Raw genomic sequence first — 19,344 nt, 5'->3', positions numbered from 1 at the left:
GAAACTATAATATTTTAAAATTATCTATTTGTGTGTGTGCCCATCACAAAACAACTCATTACGGTAGGGATTGTTTCATGTATCTTATCACAGTTCAGGGTAAGACCTGGTGCCTAGTTAAATGATTGTTGAAAGAATACCATTTCAAAGGATTCTTCCATTAAAAACACAAGTTAACTACTGGTACAGAGCTTTCTTAATGTTGTAAAATCATAACTACATTTGTTAAAAATTTGTATGAAAGTTTTTAGGATCATTTAGATCACTTTAGAGGAAGTTACAATCCACAGAGTTAAAACAAAAAGAAAAAAACTAACATAATGTAGTGTTTTATAATTCTTGAAACATTTAACCTATGTTAAACAGGGCTGTTATTCTTGTCCCCATTTTATAGATGAAGCTATGAATCAGAGATGACAAGAACTTATCTAAGACCAAACAGCTAATAAGTGATGAGCTAATATGTGGGGCTGCAAACAAAAGTCTCCTGACTTGAATTCTGTAAAGACTAATGCTTTTCTTCTTTATTCCTCAGTGCTTTGCTATCTTAGTGGGTATTTGATCAATGGAATTGAACTGACCTATAATGTTCTGTCCTCTCATGTTTTTGTGCTGTGAAGTGAAACTCAATGGCTTTCATCTAGAGTTTAAATTTAAAGCCAAAGTTCTTACACAGGGCTTTTGAGGCCCTTCATGATCTCTCTCTTTCCCATCCACCCTTTTCATCTATTCTCCTCTTTGTTCATATTTATTCTGCCACACTGGGCTTCTTACTACCTTTCAGTATGCCAGGAATGCTGTTCACTCTGCTAGAAGTGCCTTCTCCAGAGTGGCATCTTCACCTCCTTCAAATCTTTGTACAAGGGTAACGTTCTCAATTACAGTTTCCGAGACTATCCTATTTAAAAGTGCAAACCATCTCCCATTATATACACTTCTCATTCCCTTTGCTTGAATTGTTTTTCCATTAGCACTCAGAGCATAACTCTTCTAGTACACTCTAAAATTTATTATTCACTGAATTATGGTCTGTCTTTCCTCATTAAAATGCCAGTTCTAGTGCCTGGCATAGTACATGGCTCAATAAACTTTTGTTGAAAGAATGAATGCATGAAGGAAATTCAACTGATTAAACTAAACTTTGGTAGTAATATTTGATTGTTTTTAATTTAGAAGTTGAACATTTTGAAGTCCTTTTAGCCAGGAGTATGTGTTCATGAATAGTGTGGAAATTTACTCTAATTCACTAAGATTTGTTTATCAATTTAATGTTTCTTCTGAGTTTTAATGCATATCAATTTACATAAAATCTATTGACTTTCTTGCAGAAATGATATGATTCTCTGTAACATAGATAACAATATAGAGTCTCTGTAGAGTCTCTGTTTAGTAAACAGCAATATAGTATTGGCAGCAAAGTTAGTATTATTCAAAACACTACCTGAGATCTAAGTTGATTCTAGTTTTCTTTAGAATATGAAACCATCATATGACCATTGAAATCTTGAAATAGATAGCAATTGATGTCACCTTGATATGTTTTGAAAATTTAAATGATGAACTGTGTTTTCAGTTTCATATTTTAAGAAGAACATTATTAGTTCTAATCATTTTATGATTATATATATAATATTTTAATTATGTATTCAATATTTGTGTTCATATAGTAAAGTAGGAATTTTCTTTATTAGCCTTTACTTTTATTTAAACATTTCTTTTTTTTCTTATAGGTTTGCTTTGACGTCACATTGATATGAAATATGGAGTCACCTTTAATAACTTCACCTGGGAAGGAGAAAGACTTTTTTCTTATTAAAGAAACACAAGGAAAACAAATGACCAAATGAATCATACCAAATGCTAACTCTACATCTTTTTGTATCATCTGTTTTTAAAACCATCAAGACAAATGACTTGTGCTTTAAAGAATATGATTTGTTCATCAATGTTACTTTAGCAGTTTTTAAAAAATCTTTTTCACCTTAAACTGTACTCTTATAAAATTTAACACAAAGATTTTTAAATCTTTAAGGCCTTCTTTAAAATAGCTTTCTTTTTTAGTTTTCAGAACTTCAGTGCTTATGTATCCTTTTTTTTACTTGACAAAGTCCTCAAAACTACAGCATCAGGAAAGATATGGACTTGGAAACTTATGTTATGGTAATAGACTGCAGCGAACTTAAGTGGATCATTCAAGAAACCATCCATTTTATCATCAGAAGTATCACATAAGTATATAACTCTTAGCTTTAATGCAAACAAAGTTGCTTGAAAATGGCATGGGTAAAATTCTTACGGAAACCTGGTGGCAATCTTGGAAAAGCTTATCAACCTGGGAGTATGCTATCCCTAGCCCCTACCAAAGGCTTGTTGAATGAACCAGGACAAAACAGCTGCTTTCTTAATAGTGCTGTACAGGTGAGACCATAATTTCTTGTTAAATTTTAAAAAGAGCCTTTCGGGAAATTCTTTGCTTAATCCTTCTTTAACTTGTAAGTTAAGAATAAAGTTATTATTGACTAGAATGACTTTTTAATATCACTTTTAATAGTAGCAAAATATTTTGACTGGGCATTTTGGTTTTTATAATAAATGGAAATGTTTTTTCAACAGAATGATGCATTGCTAGGATATAAAAATATCTTGTGGCTTAAAATGTTTACTTAGTAAATTAAGAATGTTTCTAAAATACATAAAATTATTTTTTTGAGTTAGCTAGTCAACCCCTCTCCCCCGCTTTTTTTTGTTTAAGAAATCCAGTAGGATCCCCATAGACAGCATAAAAAGAAACAAGCTGCGTGGATTGAAATGAGAATGCAGAGGTGTTTTTGTTTTGTTTTGTTTTTGTGGTACCCGGGCCTCTCACTGTTGTGGCCTCGCCCGTTGTGGAGCACAGGCTCCGGACGCGCAGGCTCAGCAGCCATGGTGCACGGGCCTAGCCGCTCCGTGGCATGTGGGATCTTCCCAGACCGGGGCACGAACCTGCGTCCCCTGCATCGGCAGGCAGACTCTCAACCACAGCGCCACCAGGGAAGCCCAAGAATGCAGAGTTTTTAATCTCAGTACTCAAATTCCTTTCATCCCCCCCACCGTGACCTTAAATCCCCTCTGTAGAATCATAATTTGGACACCACTGTTGTAGTTAAATTAATGGTTAATTCATTTTGCTTCAGTCCTTGTTGAAATTCTTTTAATTAGCAAATACGTATTAATCCAACTTTCTGCCTTACATAAATATCTTTTCTTATGTATGATAGTTTTTATTCAACATTTTCAGATTTTGTAGAGGCCTATATCCTTCTGACCGTTGACTGTATAGTACTAAGGATGAGGAAGATTTAGAATATTGGAATGTTACTCTATTGATGCTAGAATATACCTTAAAAGATTTTATTGAAAATAAATAGCTTTTCACATGTTTTCTTCCTACTGCTTTTTTTTTTTCCTCCTGAAAACTGAGAGTAGAAAGAGAAATATTGCTTAATTAACTCATTTGATAAATGAACACATCTAGAATGTGTCAGGTGCTCAGGCATCTGACTCAGACTTGTGTTCTTAATTGTCTGCTGTCCGGGACATATGTCAAACTTGAAAGTTTTATAACTCACTCAGGGAAACAGAAGCAATTGGTATTAGAAAAGCATTAATTCTAATTTATGTTGGGACCTTTAAATGACAGTCACTGTTCTGCCCTGGCTGAAGGATCCCTTTGCTATTAAGTGCTGTGACAAGGGCAAGAAAATATTTATTGATTGACACCCGATATAGAGAAATACCAGACTCCAAAAGACATGGAATTATATGCTTTTATTGAATCAGGCTCTGAGAAAGAGCTTCTATCATTTCAAATCTTTTCATGTTACCCCTTTTCCAGTTCTTTTTTTACATTTATGTATTTCCCTCTGTGTCTGTCCCTTTTTTTGGCTCCCAAAATACTGTATGTAGTTTAGGGAGATGAAAAGCTTATTATAACAAAAGAAAACTCTGAGCAAGGACACTTACGTGGTAAAGAAAATGGAGAAGTATTCCTATGTTGATATATTAAAAAAAAAAAAAGAACAGTCCACTGACCTTTGCCATGAAGGTTATTTCTACTTATCTACATAGCTACCACTTATGGTGCTCATCACTCCTTTGTGTGGATCCAGCTTTCCATCTAGCATCATTTCTTCTGCTTGAAGGATGACTTTTGTTACTGAAAGATATTTTCATTCATTAAAGAAGTTTAAGTTGACAGTTTTTCTTTTAGTATTTTAAAGATTTTGCTCATCTGTCTTCTGGCTTGCATTACTTCTTCTGGAAAACTATTGTCATTCTTATCTTTGTTCTTGTGTTTGTAATGTGCCCCATTTTTTCTGGCTGCTTTTAAGATTTTCTTTTTTTAACTGGTTTAAAACAATTTGGTTATGATGTGCCTTGATATAGTTTTCTACATGCTTCTTGTGTTTGGGTTCATTGAGCATCTTAGACCCATGGCTTTATAAGTTTAATCAAATGTGGATGAGCTTCACTGGTGACGCAGTGGTTAAGAATCCACCTGCTAATGCAGGGGACACGGGTTCGAGCCCTGGTCCGGGAAGATCCCACATGCCTCAGAGCATCTAGGCCCATGCAGCACAACTACTGAGCCTGCACTCTAGAGCCCGTGAGCCACAACTGTGGAGCCTGTGTGCCACAAGTACAGAAGCCCACGCACCTGGAGCCCATGCTCTGCAACAGGAGAAGCCACTGCAATGAGAAACCTGCGCACCGCAACAAAGAGTGGCCCCCACTCACCGCAACTGGGGAAAGCCCGTGCGCAGCAATGAAGACCTAACACAACCAAAAATAAAATAAATTAAATAAAAATAAATTTTAAAAAATGTGGAAACTCTTTGACCATTATTTCTTCAAATTTTTCTATCCCTCCCCTCCTTTGGGGGATTCCAGTTATTGATACATATGCAGTTGGTTGCTTTAGGTCCCACAGTTCTCTGATATGCTCTTCATTTTCTTTCTCATTCTTTTGTTTTTCTCTCTTTCATTTTATAGGTTTCTGTTGCTGTGTCTTCAAGTTCATTAATTTTTCTTTTGCAATGTTTATTTAATCTGCTAGTAATATCACCAGTGTATTTTTAAATCTCAGACATTGTAATTTTCACCTTTAGAAGTTTGCTCTGGGTCTTTTAAAAATCACTTGTGTCTATACTTAACATGTCCAATCTTTTCTCTGACCTCTTGAATATATGAATACAGGTATAATAATTATTTTAATGTACTTGTCTACTAATTCTGCCTGTGCAAATTCTGTTCTTTTTTTTTTCTTTCTTTCTAGGTTTGGAATATATTTTCTTGTTTCTTGTAATGCCTGGTAATTTTTTAAAATTTATTAATCTATTTATTTTTGGCTGCATTGGGTCTTAGTTGCTGCGTGTGGTCTTTCTTTAGTTGAGGTGAGCGGTGGCTACTCTTCATTGCGATGCACAGCCTTCTCATTGTGGTGGCTTCTCGTTGTGGAGCTGGGCTCTAGGCGCACGGGCTTCAGTAGTTGTGCCATGTGGGCGTCAGTAGTTGTGCCTTATGGGCTCTAGAGTGCAGGCTCAGTAGTTGTGGTGCACGGGCTTAGTTGCTCCGTGGCATGTGGGATCTTCCTGGACCAGGGCTTAAACCCGTGTCCCCTGTGTTGGCAGACAGATTCTTAACTGTGGCGCCACCAGGGAGGCCCATGCCTGGTAATTTTTGATTGGATGTCAGACAACATTTTAAGTTTTACTTTGTTGGGTGATGGGTATTTTTATATCCCTAAAAATATTCTTGAACATTGTTCTGGGATAGGATTAGTTTATTTAGAAACAGTTTGATCATTTTACATTTAAGCTTTGTAGGCAGTACCAGAACTGCGTTTATTCTGGGGTTAATTTCTCTGCTAGTGGGGAGGGACCTTTCTTTCTTTAACTGATGCTCTGTGAATTATGATGTTTTCCACTTTGGCTGCTGGGAACAGGCACTGCCCTGAACTGATATGTGCTTTGGGCATTACATCTAATCTTTTGGGATTTTCTTTCCTGGTCTCAGGTAGTTTCCTCACAGTGCTCACCTGCATACTCGAGAGGCCCCCTCGCGAGCTCTGGTGTTAACTGTGTGCAGCTCTCCCCACTGCGGCACTCTGTCCCGCCAACTCTAGCTGCTTTGGTTTCCCTGAACTCCCAGCTCCATCGCTTGAACCCAGGGAATCAGCTGGCCCCTGATGTTAAAATGTCTACTGTATAAACTAATTTAGAAAGCCAGTCCTCACTGACAAAACAGCTATTCAAGTAGACCTCTGTCAGAAAAAGCCTGACTTCATTTTTAAAAATTCAGAATATAAATGCTAATATGCAGTTTGATGAGTACTTTTTAAACTGCTGAGAAATAAATTGTGAAATACGTTTTGTAAGAAATTACTAAAATGGACATTATTAAAATGTTTTGGATGTAATACAAGTAAGAAAAATGAATTTATATGCCATTTCCCCTTAATTTTTATTATTTTTTATATTATTTTGAGGTCAGGAATATGATGAAAGGTTTATATTCCTTTATTAAATGCATATGCATATATATATGTATTAATCTTTGGGGAATAACTAAATAAGAAACATACATAAACATTCAAAATAACTACATTAATTTTGTTAAGTACCATGTTAAAATGAAACGTGGAAATAATGCAAAAGAAAAATGTTTATATTATAAAATTATATTGCTAAAAACTAATTAGTCCAACAACTAGCTTAGGCTTTAACTTAAAACAGGTGGTAGAATATAATCAACATTTTTAAATGAAATAGGATAAATGTTAACTATAATGAAGATAATTTTTGGTATGGATTTGTGAAAATCATTTTTAAACTTTTATATTGAGTAGTATACAGAGAAGTCACATAAAATATTTTTTTCTGTAGTTTAGGTCCAGTGTAAGTTAAACATTTTGCTAACCCTAGAAAACATTACATTTGAAAGACTTAATTCGTAAGCCTTATAAGCAGATTATAGAGTTTTTTCTTTTGGCTGAATATTTTGAACTTTTATTTGATGAGAAAGTGGTACAGTTAAGTAGGTATGACATATTGGTGTGGTTTTGAGTTCTGTAAGTTAAAAGCAAAGTTAAAATATTTAATAGCTAACATTTATTGTGCTCTTACTGTGCATTGGTACACTGTGTTTTATCTAATCTAGTTCTTACAGTGATCCTAAGAGATAGGTACTACTTTTATCTTCCTTTCAGTGATGAGAAAACTAAGTTTCAGGAAATATTTTGCTCAAGTCAGCCCAAGAGCTGTAAACAGTAAAGCCAGAATTAGAACCCACGCAGCTTGTCTTCAGAGGGTGTATCACTAACTACAGTGCTGTGCACTTCCCACAACTGTGCTGTCATGACCTTCATCTTGACAAATGTATGAATTTTAATGTATATTTTATGGTCTGATAGAATATGATATGTAAGAAAGTTATTAAACATTTTCAAGTGCTTTGCAAAACACTGAGTTATTTGTGATAACTAAATGAATCCTATTAGTTATGCTTTAAGAAAAAGCAACTATCAAAGAGAAATTCTGAAATGGCTTTTAGTTCTGAGTTATTAAAAAAATAGGAAACTTTTAAAATTGTTTTTATTAATCTTTTTTTTTTTTTGGTTGGGAGAAATGTGAGATAGTGAATGGATTTTCTTGGTTTTATTATTTGAGGAAATGACTGAAAGGTATAGAGAAACTTGAAGATCTTAATTGTTTGTTGTAATAGTATTTACAGCAACAAATAGCAGGTTGCATTCAATGCATGCCACTTGTGTACTGGGCACTGCTCTAAACACTTCACATATTACATACATATATTTAATCCTTACAAGAAGTCTATGAGGCTGACACAGTTATCCCCATTGTATAAATTTCAGATTTTTCTAGAATGATTTTAAGTACTAGACTGATTTATTTAAACAACTACAGTCTTTTTTAATTTGTTTTTGTTTTTTTAGTAGTAAATGATGATTGGATAATTTCAGCAGATATATTCAGGTTATTTTTTAACTGCTGCTTCATATTATGCTGTACCCCCATGACTACGCAGATGCCCCGTTTTTCACTCAGTATACAATGACCACACAGGCCTCTGCCCTTTTTTCTTGCCACTACATACTGACCCTTATTTGGTACACCCTGACTTTTAACTGCAATTATATTTCCTTCCTAAATTTCAGTTCATTCCAAGTATTATAATCACTTCCTCTCTCAAGTCTCTGCCAAGTCCTGCATTCAGTATCCCTTGTTTCCTGTTCATATAAATTCCTTAACTGAGGAGTTATTTTTTTCTTGTTCTGTGCCTGTCATGGTTTTTACATGTGAATCCATAGTAATATTTTCATAGTAATATTTTCGAAATCCATCTTTTATATATGAACTACATGTATATTATTTATTAGTAGTATATATCTAATTATGTATAAGAGATTAAAAGAAGTTATTAGCCTCCCGCAATTTAAAAAATATTTAAATCTGTCCTTCATCCCAGTGAGAAAAATATTACTGTGTTTCTTTCTTTCTTCACATCTCACTATTTTTTAGGTTTTATGGCAATTAGATATATTCCGAAGAAGCTTGCGGGTTCTGACTGGACATGTTTGTCAGGGAGATGCCTGCATATTTTGTGCATTGAAGGTAACCTTTTAATAGTTCCGAAAAATTACTATTGTTTCTCAAAAGATTTAATTTTATTTGATAGTTTGGTTTGTTTGACATATTTGGTAAGTTTATTTGTAATTAAAGTTATTGTCAAGTGACTTACAGTTTTGAAGAGGAATTCTTAAAGTATGACTTATTCAGGTTTATGGATCCATCTTCCTGTGTTAGGAACATTATATTTTTCATTATTTTGAAATAATCATTTAACAGATGTTTTTTGAGTTACTACTGAATTCTGGGCACTACTGTAGTTACTAGGGATACAGCAGTGAACGAAACTAATAAAAATCCCTGTTCTCTTGTAGCTTATATTCTTGTAAGGGAGAAGAAAATAAATAAACAAAATATAAAGTATGTTAGGTAATAATAACTGCAAAGGAGGAAATATAAATCAGGGATAGGTACTAGAGAGTGTTGAGTAGCAAGGAAAGCCTCACTGAGAGAATGACATTTAAATCACAACTTGGAAAAGGTGATGGAGTGGACTAGAGTCTTCCAGGCAGGCAGGGACACAGCAACTGCAAAGGCCCTGAGGTGGGAGTGTGCGTGACATATTCAAGGAAACCTGACTGGTGGCAGAAGCTTTGTGAGCAAGGGGGACAGTGATAGAAGATGAGCTCAGAGGTAAGGTGAGTTGTGGTGACCTCAAAAATGTCTGCAGATTCTTTTGCACTCTTCTATTGAAAGGTGGAGTCTAATTCCTTGAATATGGGTTGCCCCTAATGTTTCATTTCCATCATATAGAATGTAGCAGAAATGAGATTAGGGTAGATTAGAAAAAGTGATAAAGCTTCCACCTGGTTCTGTCTGTTGGGGTGCTCATTCTTGGAAGTGAGTTGCCATGCTGTGAGGAAGCCAAGCTGGTCATAGCTACGGCCAAGTTCTTGGCCAACAGGCAGCACCAACAACCAGCATCAACCTCTAGACACTAGTGAGTGACCTTCATATGACTCCCAAGTTCCAGCATTCAGACTATTACAGATAACTGCAAGTGGGGCACAGTTGAGCTGTCCTCACCCAAACTGCAAACTTGTGACCAAAATAAATGTTATTTTTAGTACCTAAGATTTGGGGTGGTTTTGTTATGCAGCAGTAGATAACTGGAACAGGAATCCAGATTGTGTAGGGCCTTCTAGACCTTTGTGAGGACCTTGACTTTTTCTCCTGAGTGGTTTAGGAAGTCGTGGGATTGTTTTGAGTGGAGGAGTGATATAACCTGTGTTAAGTAAGTATAATATTTGGACTAGATCTCTTTGGCTGCTTGGATGAGAATATATAGAATAGGAACAAAGGCAGAAATGGGCAGTCCAGTATATATTAGCAACTCATTTATGTCATTGAAATTTTTGCCCAAGAATTTAAGATTAATATGTTTTCAGAAATAAATATTTCAGTCTTTTACATTCTTGAATATTCTTAGTACACACATATACATAATACAGGAAAATAAAAGGTAGTTTTCATGCTTTATTTTGACTTACATTCCTAAAAAGGCTGTTTGAATAAGTCACCAAAGGAGGCAATTTTGTTTTCTTTTAATTTTTTAATTTAATTTTATTTATTTTTTTGTACAGCAGGTTCTTATTAGTCATCACTTTTATACACATCAGTGTATACATGTCAATCCCAATCAGGAGGCAATTTTATATTCTCTTTTTTATATGGTAAAAATAGGGTTGATGAAGAATGAACTTAGATCAGATTACAGTATCGCATTTTATTTACTCTGCAGTAAATTTTGAATGTTTTGTCCAGTTGTAAAAACTAGTTAAATTTTCTAGCTCAGGTATTCCCATAGCCTTACACATCACCTGCCTCTTTCCCCTGCTTGCATCCCCTGCCTCAAAACACCTGTGCATGCGCGCACACACACACACACACACACACACACACACACACACACACACTGTGCTGTCCTCCTTGCAGTTTCTCAGAGCTGGCTTTCATCTCTGAGTGTTTTCATTATTATTCCTTTTGTCTAGAATGATTTTCTTCCAGATGTCCCTGTGGCTAACACCCTTATTTCCTTTATGCCTCTCCTTAAATGTTATTTTTCCATCAGTGAGACCTTCCCTGACTACCCTTGGTAATAGGTAAGCTCCCTCCCTCTCTCCTACCCCCAGCATCCCTATCCCTATTACACTACTTTATCTTTCTCTCTTGTATTGTATTTCTTTGTCTTTCTCTACTGTACTTATTACATTCCGACATATAATTACTTATTTGCCCTCTCCTCATTACTACAACTAGAACGTATGCTCCATGAGGGCAGGATCTTTGTTTTCTGGTGTAGAACAATGCCTCACATATATTAGACAATCAAAAAAATAGATGTTAAATGAACATCAGTCTCGTGTAGGATTAATATCTTAAACATTACCTGGAAAAGTTGACTACCTAAATAAGAAATGACTTGTGAAAATATTTTTCATTTTTTATCATTTGTAATTGTAGCTAAAAATTTTGGTTCTGGATATCTAATATCACTTGGCATCTTTCTTTTTTAATTTCTTATTTGTAAATTAAATTTTCTTGTATCAGTGGAACAGATTCTTGAAATATTTCCCAGCCTACCATATGTTGATCTTAAAAGCATTTTTTTTTGAGGTGACATACCCCTTGAGCTAATTAATATAGAACTTAATATGATCAATCCTTATTTGGTGGTTTATCACACAGCAAACTTTATTTTTTCCCCACTTTCACTCACCTAAGATGATTGTCATAAAACTGGAACTTATTAAAAAGTTTTTCTTGCTTAAATTCAATAAAGAAAATAGAAGACCAGATTAACACCTATAATTTAATGTTCTTGAATGATGTTCCCACTGTTTCAAGTCTAGTGAGTTCCTACTGTTTTATTTGATTATATGTTTATTTTTGTATAACATAATTTTAATTCCTACAGTACACTTTAAGATTTAAAGCGACTTATCTCAAAACTCTTTCTAAACAACTTAGATCATAGTCAGCTAGGGAACAGTTTAAAAATGGGCCTCATCTCAATCAGAATCTCTGAGGATGGGATCTGAGAACTTTACATGTTTAATTCTTATGCACTAACATTTGATTTAGAGACTGGGGCAACCATTTCTACATATTACTCATAGAAATAATTAATTTTTTGTATGGAATTTTAAAGCAAAAACTGTTAGTTTGAGTATAGAGTTTCGAGTTTCGCTGTTGAAATGAAATTGCTCAAGTGTTTTTTAGTTGTTGGTGTTAAACTTACTGGTTGATGTATTTGTTGATTCCCAGACAATATTTGCACAGTTTCAACACAGTCGAGAAAAAGCACTTCCTTCGGATAACATAAGGCATGCTCTTGCAGAAAGTTTCAAAGATGAGCAGCGATTTCAGCTTGGCCTTATGGATGATGCTGCAGAGTGCTTTGTAAGTATTTCTGATAATCCTTAAGTTAGAATGGCAGTTGGCATTCCTTAAATTATGCACCTTTTGAGACAAATGAAACATAAGTTTATAGCAGTGGAAAAGTATCAGAACTGCTCAGTAGATCCTTGTCTTACCTACCCTTCAAAGCTCAGTTTAAGTCCACATGTGTTTTGTGTACTTTTGCTTTTGATTATTTGTGCTGCTCTAATTTTTCAGAGTTAGGCTACTAAAATGCTTTAAAATTTATTTATTGGAGCAAAAAGGCTTATTATGTATAAATCATAGCACTTAAGTCGTTCTGTTCCACGGGGTTTACATATGCAACACACTCTCCCAGTAACATTTCTCATTACATGCAATGATTCTCTTTGAAGAGCAGAGGATCTTGATGGGCAGCTGTCAGGGGCAGCAATTCTGATATACACCTTACTCCAGGTTGAGAATCACTCACTGAGGTTGATGTTCTGAGACTGTGTTACCACCATATTGATGAGTAGAGCATTCCTTTGATCAGGGATGTACCTTATATACCTTCTTAAATATGCATGTTGATGTTTAATCGTTTCAATAACATAGATGTCACCTATATTTAAGATAGCTATTTCTACTCTTAGTCTTATATCTCTTCAGCAAATTCTGTAAATTCTTTCATCAGAAACCCTTTTAAGGTTTGCCTCGCCATGTTATTTCCCTGTCACCATTTCTGTTTAGCTCGGGCCTCTACTCTCAGCATTATTTAAGCCTCCTTACTAGTGTCCTTTTAACCTATATCCTAAGAGTCTTTTTTAACAGCCACCATATTAATATAATTTTTTTCAGATAAATGCTTGCACTTCAGATATTTCTGTGATTCACATCTGACTCTCTTCTGACATTTAAGGCTCTTTAAATTCAAACTCCAGTTTATCTCTTTGCTTCCTTACTGAATTTTCCCTTCTGGTGAGATAGTTTCAGTCCATTCCTCAAACATGTCTTTTAAATTCCTGTTTTATAGCCTTTGCTCAAGTTCCTGAAATAGTCAAAACTTTCCTAATCTATTATTTGTTAAAGTTCAACGTAAGTCACATCTACTAGATAATGCATCATCAAAGCACCCCAATCTGTTCTCCAAATTTTTGAAGAATTTATTACTCTTCATAGAATTCATTTGGCATTTATGTTTTTTTTTAAATGAACATCTCGAATGCTTAGCACACTTGCCATGTTGACTAAAATATGACAAAAACAACACAACAGTCATGAAATATGCTTTTCATACTTCTCATGTTTATAATTGTTCCACTGCTTAAAATATAAATGGATATATTTTGTACAATACTGAACTTTATAGTCTTACTTTCACTTAAGTGAAGTATACTAATCCATGATATGATTATTCATGGGATATCTAGAAATCCAGGCTTAAATAATTGAATAGTTATAAATGTCCTGGGGCAGAGGAGGGGGAAGTTAACTAATTAAAATAATCCATTGGTTAAGTTTTGGTAAAAAGGATAATTTGTTAAAGAAATTAATACCCCTTATTGATCTATATTACAAATCCACACTTTCATAAGAAGTTTGTTGAAGAGCAGATTACTTGCATTCGGGTTGTTAGTGCAGGTATTATAAGCCTTTATCATTGGTGTTTTGATTTAAGTTATATAGACTATCCAAATGATCCAAGTAGGATTTTTTTTAATTAATTGCTTTTTCTCAATGTGAGAATGCTGGGAACATAGGAAATCTTGTTTTCTAATATTAAATTCTAGATGTCAGCCACCATGAATTGATTTTTTAAATCTTTATTAAAATCATGTTACACTATAATGTTTTGCTAAAATTTTTTTAAAATCGAATGCTGCAAAAGGTGAATAATTGAGCAACATTTGAAGGCTCGGTTAAAGAGGGAAGCTGAAAAGCTGACAGTGTATATGGCACTTCTAAGTTTGACACTTTGGAAAATACTTAGATTTTTCAATCTGTAAAGTTAAAAAGAGTTGTATTTTGAAGTGTCCTATGCAAGATTTGCAACTCATTTGTCTTTTAATTTTTAAATTAGGAAAATATATTGGAGAGGATTCATTTTCACATAGTGCCAAGCAGAGATGCAGACATGTGTACCTCTAAATCTTGTATCACTCACCAGAAGTTTGCTATGACTCTGTATGAACAGGTGAGATGGCTTAACTGTTTTATTAGAGACTATATTTATGTTTTATGATTGATAAATTAGACATATATTTTTACCTGCAGTGTGTGTGTCGTAGCTGTGGAGCATCATCAGATCCTCTGCCGTTTACAGAATTTGTGCGGTACATTTCTACAACAGCCCTATGGTAAGAACCTATTAAAGCATATTTACCAAAGATGTTAGTCATGTATTTGATCACACTGAGCCTTTATTTTATGAAACTGTAACATATATGAATATCTACTCTCTGAGATTAACAAATGTGCTACCATCAGGGGTACTAAGTGATGTCTATTTCAGTTGTTTCTGACTTAACCAAATATAGATGTCATTCAGTGAAATGTACAAAATATTTGTCAAAATATATATCTATTTATATTTATAGCAAGTTTTTGAAACTGTGAAGGAGAGCTTAAAATGACAAGTTCAAGGGTAAATGGAATTGTACATGATTTCTTCATTTTTGCTAAGGTGTTACCTTTGTAGTGGCCATGTCTCCTGTCGGCTCCACCATGTCCCTGCGTAGTGATGGAAGCTAGGGTAAGCAGACAAGAAAGAAAAAAGTGAAAATAATCCTCTGTTAGGTTTATTGCGTTTAAGGCCATAACATTCACCTGGAATAAAAATTTGCCATGCTTGTCTGTCCCTTCCCTCCCTAGCCATGAAACATCAGCTTAGGGATCCAAAAAATGATCTCTAGACTTTACATAATAAGAGTTGTTTGAACATGGCAACATGTATTTGAGAGTGTAAATATTTGATGTATGATAAACATTGAATGAGATCATAAATGTTTGCAGATACTTTAATACAAAAGACAAAACATGGATCAATAATTATTAATCAGAATACATCAGGACAGCAGTTAGTTGCTAAATGCTACCAATATTTTTATCATTGCACAAAGTGAATATTAGGTGCTCATCCATTTCATTGTATTATTAAACTTCCTTGATTTATTTTGGATATAGCACATTATTTCTTAAAGATCATTGAATATAGCAAGTTGGTAATTTGGATATATACAGAGTTGGGAAACATCGATTTAGAGGAACATTCTTTAAACTTCAGTCATTTGTAGTCAGTTTCATTCACTTTGTATGAAAAGTAGGGTGGTGTTTGAATAAGGATAGACCACAAATTAAAAGCTGTAAAACTTTAAGTCTACTTTGAAACTCTTGTGTAAAATGACAGTGCTCTGAGACAGTATCTTAGGTAATAAGAATTAGAGTTCCATCAGTCTCTCCCTGGTCCACACCACAAATTGCGAAAGCCCAGAATTTGAATTCTAATTATAATCTCTCTCTTTTTATAAGTATTGAATACCAGTTGTTCAGTGCTTACTATGTTCCAGGCTTTACATAAATTGTTGCTTTTAATCTTAACAAAAACTTTTGTTGATCAAGAAATAAGCTTAATATGATTAACCTGGTAAATGGATGAATTAAGATTGAAACCCAGGTCTGGGTTCATTTCAAATTCAAAATGTATCTGGTTAACCACTACTCTGATGCTGTCAATTTTGTAAAAAACAATTATGTGCAGTTTGAATGAGCCTGTCAGATTTAGTGCTTTCTAGTCTACTTGTGAAGTGCTTTAGAAGAATTGGTACTTTTAGTTGTTATTGAATATTGTATATTATTTACCATTGAACTGTAAAATATATCCAGTTCTAGGACAGTTAAAATTACTATTAAGTAAAACCAGAGCACCACAAATGGAAGCTAGTAGGCGTATTGAGCTTACATTATATATCTTTTTGGAAATGTTTAAATAGTTGTTTAAAGATACTTAATACCTTGATATGTAAAAATTTGACTCTAGGAGAAGTTGGATACAAAATGGCACTGATACCCTGCCTAGACTCTAATGAAATGGTTAGTAGTCATAATAGGAACAAAAGGCACAAGCCTCATTTAAGTAGCTTTGGTTGTGACTTCTGCATTAATCAGCAAAGGGCCCTTCTCTTAGCTGAAAATAACTTTGTTTATGGGAACTTTAGGCCAGAGAGGGAGCCTTTCCTAAAGTTTCTTGTTCTTGTTAGGCAAAAGTTTAAACTCAAGTCCCTGTTTGTTAAGTAATAATGTAAAAGAAACTGTTAACTTAGAATTACCTTCAGATGGAACATCTTACCTCATTCATCTAATTCCAAACAATGGTATGATTTCATGTTATTTTATTCTGTTCTTGACCTAACTTTTTTCATCATAACCTGCCAAATATCATAGTTTTTCATTTAATGGAAATTTACTTCATGGTTAATTTTTCAAACAAAATTGTGTTTTAAGACAGAAAAAAATGATCATACCTATATTGATAACTTAGTATTTTTGATGCAAATTTACTGGATATTTTTTAAGTTCATAGGCCAGATTTGGGACTGCTTCTTTCTTTTGTAGCAATGAAGTTGAAAGAATGATGGAAAGGCATGAACGCTCTAAGCCTGAAATGTTTGCAGAATTGCTGCAAGCAGCAAATACAACCGATGACTATAGGAAATGTCCTGTAAGTATAATTTGGAGAACATTAGTTTGCTTCTGTATTTGTAAATTTGAAAATAGACATTCAGAAATTACCATGCAAATATTAATTATATTTGGAATTAATTTGAAGAATTTATTTTTTCAGTGTTTTCTTAGGTAACTCTTTATACCATATGAGCTCTTATTTCTTTAAAAACTTTAACACTGTGAAGGATTTAAGGTAGCATATGTTGATTAAGTTCTGAAGTCTATCATTTGACTAAAGAGAGAATTTCTCTTTAGAGAAATTTTTTGTTTGTAACAAAAAACAAATTTTTTGTTTTTCTTTAAATAAACATTACAGATGGTATTATTCTTCCGTCATGTAACATTATTATGGCTTCATTATAATGGCTTCAAGGGCTTTATATCTGCTTTTTTTTAGGTTGACTTCTTGTTTTAACAGATTTACAAAAATACCAAAGAAAAGTACTTTGATTTAAAATAAACTTTATGTTTAATCAATAACTAAGACAAATACTTTGCTAGAAGTCTATTTTAATATGCTGAAGAAATAAATTTCTGATACATGTTAAGATTGTTATTGCATAATACAAACTGTATAAGGCATTACCTGTGGTATATCTGTTTTGATAATTTCAAAAGTTGTCTTTTCTGTTTTTCTTTAGAGTAACTGTGGCCAAAAAATAAAAATTCGGCGTGTTTTAATGAATTGCCCAGAGATTGTTACAATTGGTTTAGTCTGGGACTCTGAGCATTCTGACTTGACCGAGGATGTTGTTCGGAATGTCGCAACACGTCTTTATCTTCCCGGGGTATATCAACTCTTTTCATTCTCTTCCTTTTTATTTTTAAATTTCTCTAAAACATCTTCATATATTATAAGGCACTTTGTTTTTCAGAACTAAATTTTCTTTCTAAAGGAAATAATTTGCAGATGTAATTCTGATAAAGTTAATCAAATTAGGCTAACTGGAATGCCTTTCTTGCTTAGACTAGGAATGGCTTTCAGTTACAAACTAAACCATCACGCGCTCTATCCCTGTATCACTGTAGAGTGATGACGATATGATACTGCATGTGTGTGTGTATGTGTTTGTGTGTGTTTGATAATGATTATAAATACAAATATTAAGCTAGAAAAATTTAAGATTTAAAATTCATCTACAGCTCTGATCTCTTAGTATGCTTTTTACTATCTTAATATATTTCGAATTGGTTTATATTACAATTAAACTTTTAAATAGTTATCTTGAGGTAGTATGTTTAATGTATGTTAAAATATGTGATTCAATCATGAATTATCAGGAAATGTGTAATTTACCTCACATTTTGAGTTTATGTATGTAAAGAGTAAATTCTGTGTTAGAGATACTGTGCTACTAAACTAAGTTGTAGTAAATACATTTTATTGGACTTAATGTTTCTTGTGGACTAATTGAAAGTACTAATTCTGTTAACAGTGCAATGTGGTGTCTTTAGTATTAATATAATATCAGTTTGGGGCAGTATGCATGAGAAATATTTTTCATAGAGAATCAAATGCATGACTCATCAAATAATTGTTCCTCATTTTCAAAAAGATACAGTATTAAATATACATTATTTTTAAACAGCTTTTTTATAGGGTTACTGATGAAAATGCCAAAAATAGTGAACTTCACCTTGTTGGCATGATTTGCTACACTAGCCGACATTATTGTGCCTTTGCTTTTCATACCAAGAGTTCCAAATGGGTATTTTTTGATGATGCAAATGTGAAAGAGGTAAGCGATGCTTTACTAACTGGAATGTTTATTGTGATTTTTACTTTTTAGGAATAAATGATATAATAATGAAATAATTATATAAAATAATTATTATATGTAAGTATTTATGTAAAATAGTAATAAGTGAATTTAATTATAATAGCATCATTAAAGCCCTCCAGTATTAAAAATTAGAAAGCCAAATAGATGAAGCAACTGCTTTAGACACCAGATGACAGGCAGTTGAACAGAAAAAAGGGAAACCAACAAGATGAACCCTACAATGATCCCTGCCTACTGCCTAGAGGTAGTTTCTGGATTGCAGTGCAGCGAGGGAGAACCCAAATGAAGCCTAGTAGTCTCACTGAGTTGAGGAAACCGAAATTAGAGTTCAAGGAGACCAAGATGGCTAAAATTTGCTGGACAGATTACCAGAAAGAAAACTGCACAGAGGGAAGGTTCTGGAGATTGGCAGAGGGATTCCCTTTAATCTTTGGCTGAATAGTGATCCACCATGTGTAGGGTAAATGAGCACAGGGTGGCAGAAGGGACCACTGGAAAACAATTCCCTAAACTCATACGGGGCTAGAATAGTTTGCATCCGTACTAGCAAGAGTGGATACACAGGACATCAAGTTGAATCCTCAGAAAAATAGCACCTTAATAGTGGGGCTAAATTATTCCTAGACTGAAGATTGCTCTGGACCTGACATAAAAAGCTTAAAATGATGCCTTCAGAGGACCAAGATGATACCATATGACATAACACATAACTACATGTCAGAAATTTAAAAGGAAAACAAAATAGTTCAATAGCCAAAAATGTAAAATTCAGTGAAATTTCAATATGC

General features: G+C 33.9%; 1 protein-coding gene across 3 annotated transcripts in view; it reads left to right on the top strand.

Annotated features, from left to right (window-relative positions):
* Nucleotides 1-2,174: 2,174 nt before the first annotated feature.
* The window catches only part of USP53 (ubiquitin specific peptidase 53), a gene marked incomplete at its 3' end in the record, with an annotated part of 55,030 nt that continues 37,860 nt past the window's right edge, over nucleotides 2,175-19,344 (top strand). For 2 of the 3 annotated variants that reach the window (XM_079699763.1, XM_079699761.1), the window contains exons 1-8: nucleotides 2,175-2,418; nucleotides 8,580-8,672; nucleotides 11,955-12,089; nucleotides 14,131-14,244; nucleotides 14,325-14,407; nucleotides 16,662-16,767; nucleotides 17,414-17,560; nucleotides 18,362-18,511. In XM_079699763.1, coding sequence (XP_079555889.1) covers nucleotides 2,275-2,418; nucleotides 8,580-8,672; nucleotides 11,955-12,089; nucleotides 14,131-14,244; nucleotides 14,325-14,407; nucleotides 16,662-16,767; nucleotides 17,414-17,560; nucleotides 18,362-18,511 — 972 coding nt within the window. In that variant the 5' untranslated portion in view covers nucleotides 2,175-2,274. The remainder of the gene's footprint in view (nucleotides 2,419-8,579; nucleotides 8,673-11,954; nucleotides 12,090-14,130; nucleotides 14,245-14,324; nucleotides 14,408-16,661; nucleotides 16,768-17,413; nucleotides 17,561-18,361; nucleotides 18,512-19,344) is intronic. The other variant, XM_079699762.1, reaches the window with a different exon arrangement.

Source organism: Hyperoodon ampullatus (assembly GCF_949752795.1).
Source record: "Hyperoodon ampullatus genome assembly, chromosome: 1".
Taxonomy (NCBI): Eukaryota; Metazoa; Chordata; class Mammalia; order Artiodactyla; family Ziphiidae; genus Hyperoodon; species Hyperoodon ampullatus.
This window is presented reverse-complemented; position numbering and strand designations above follow the sequence as displayed.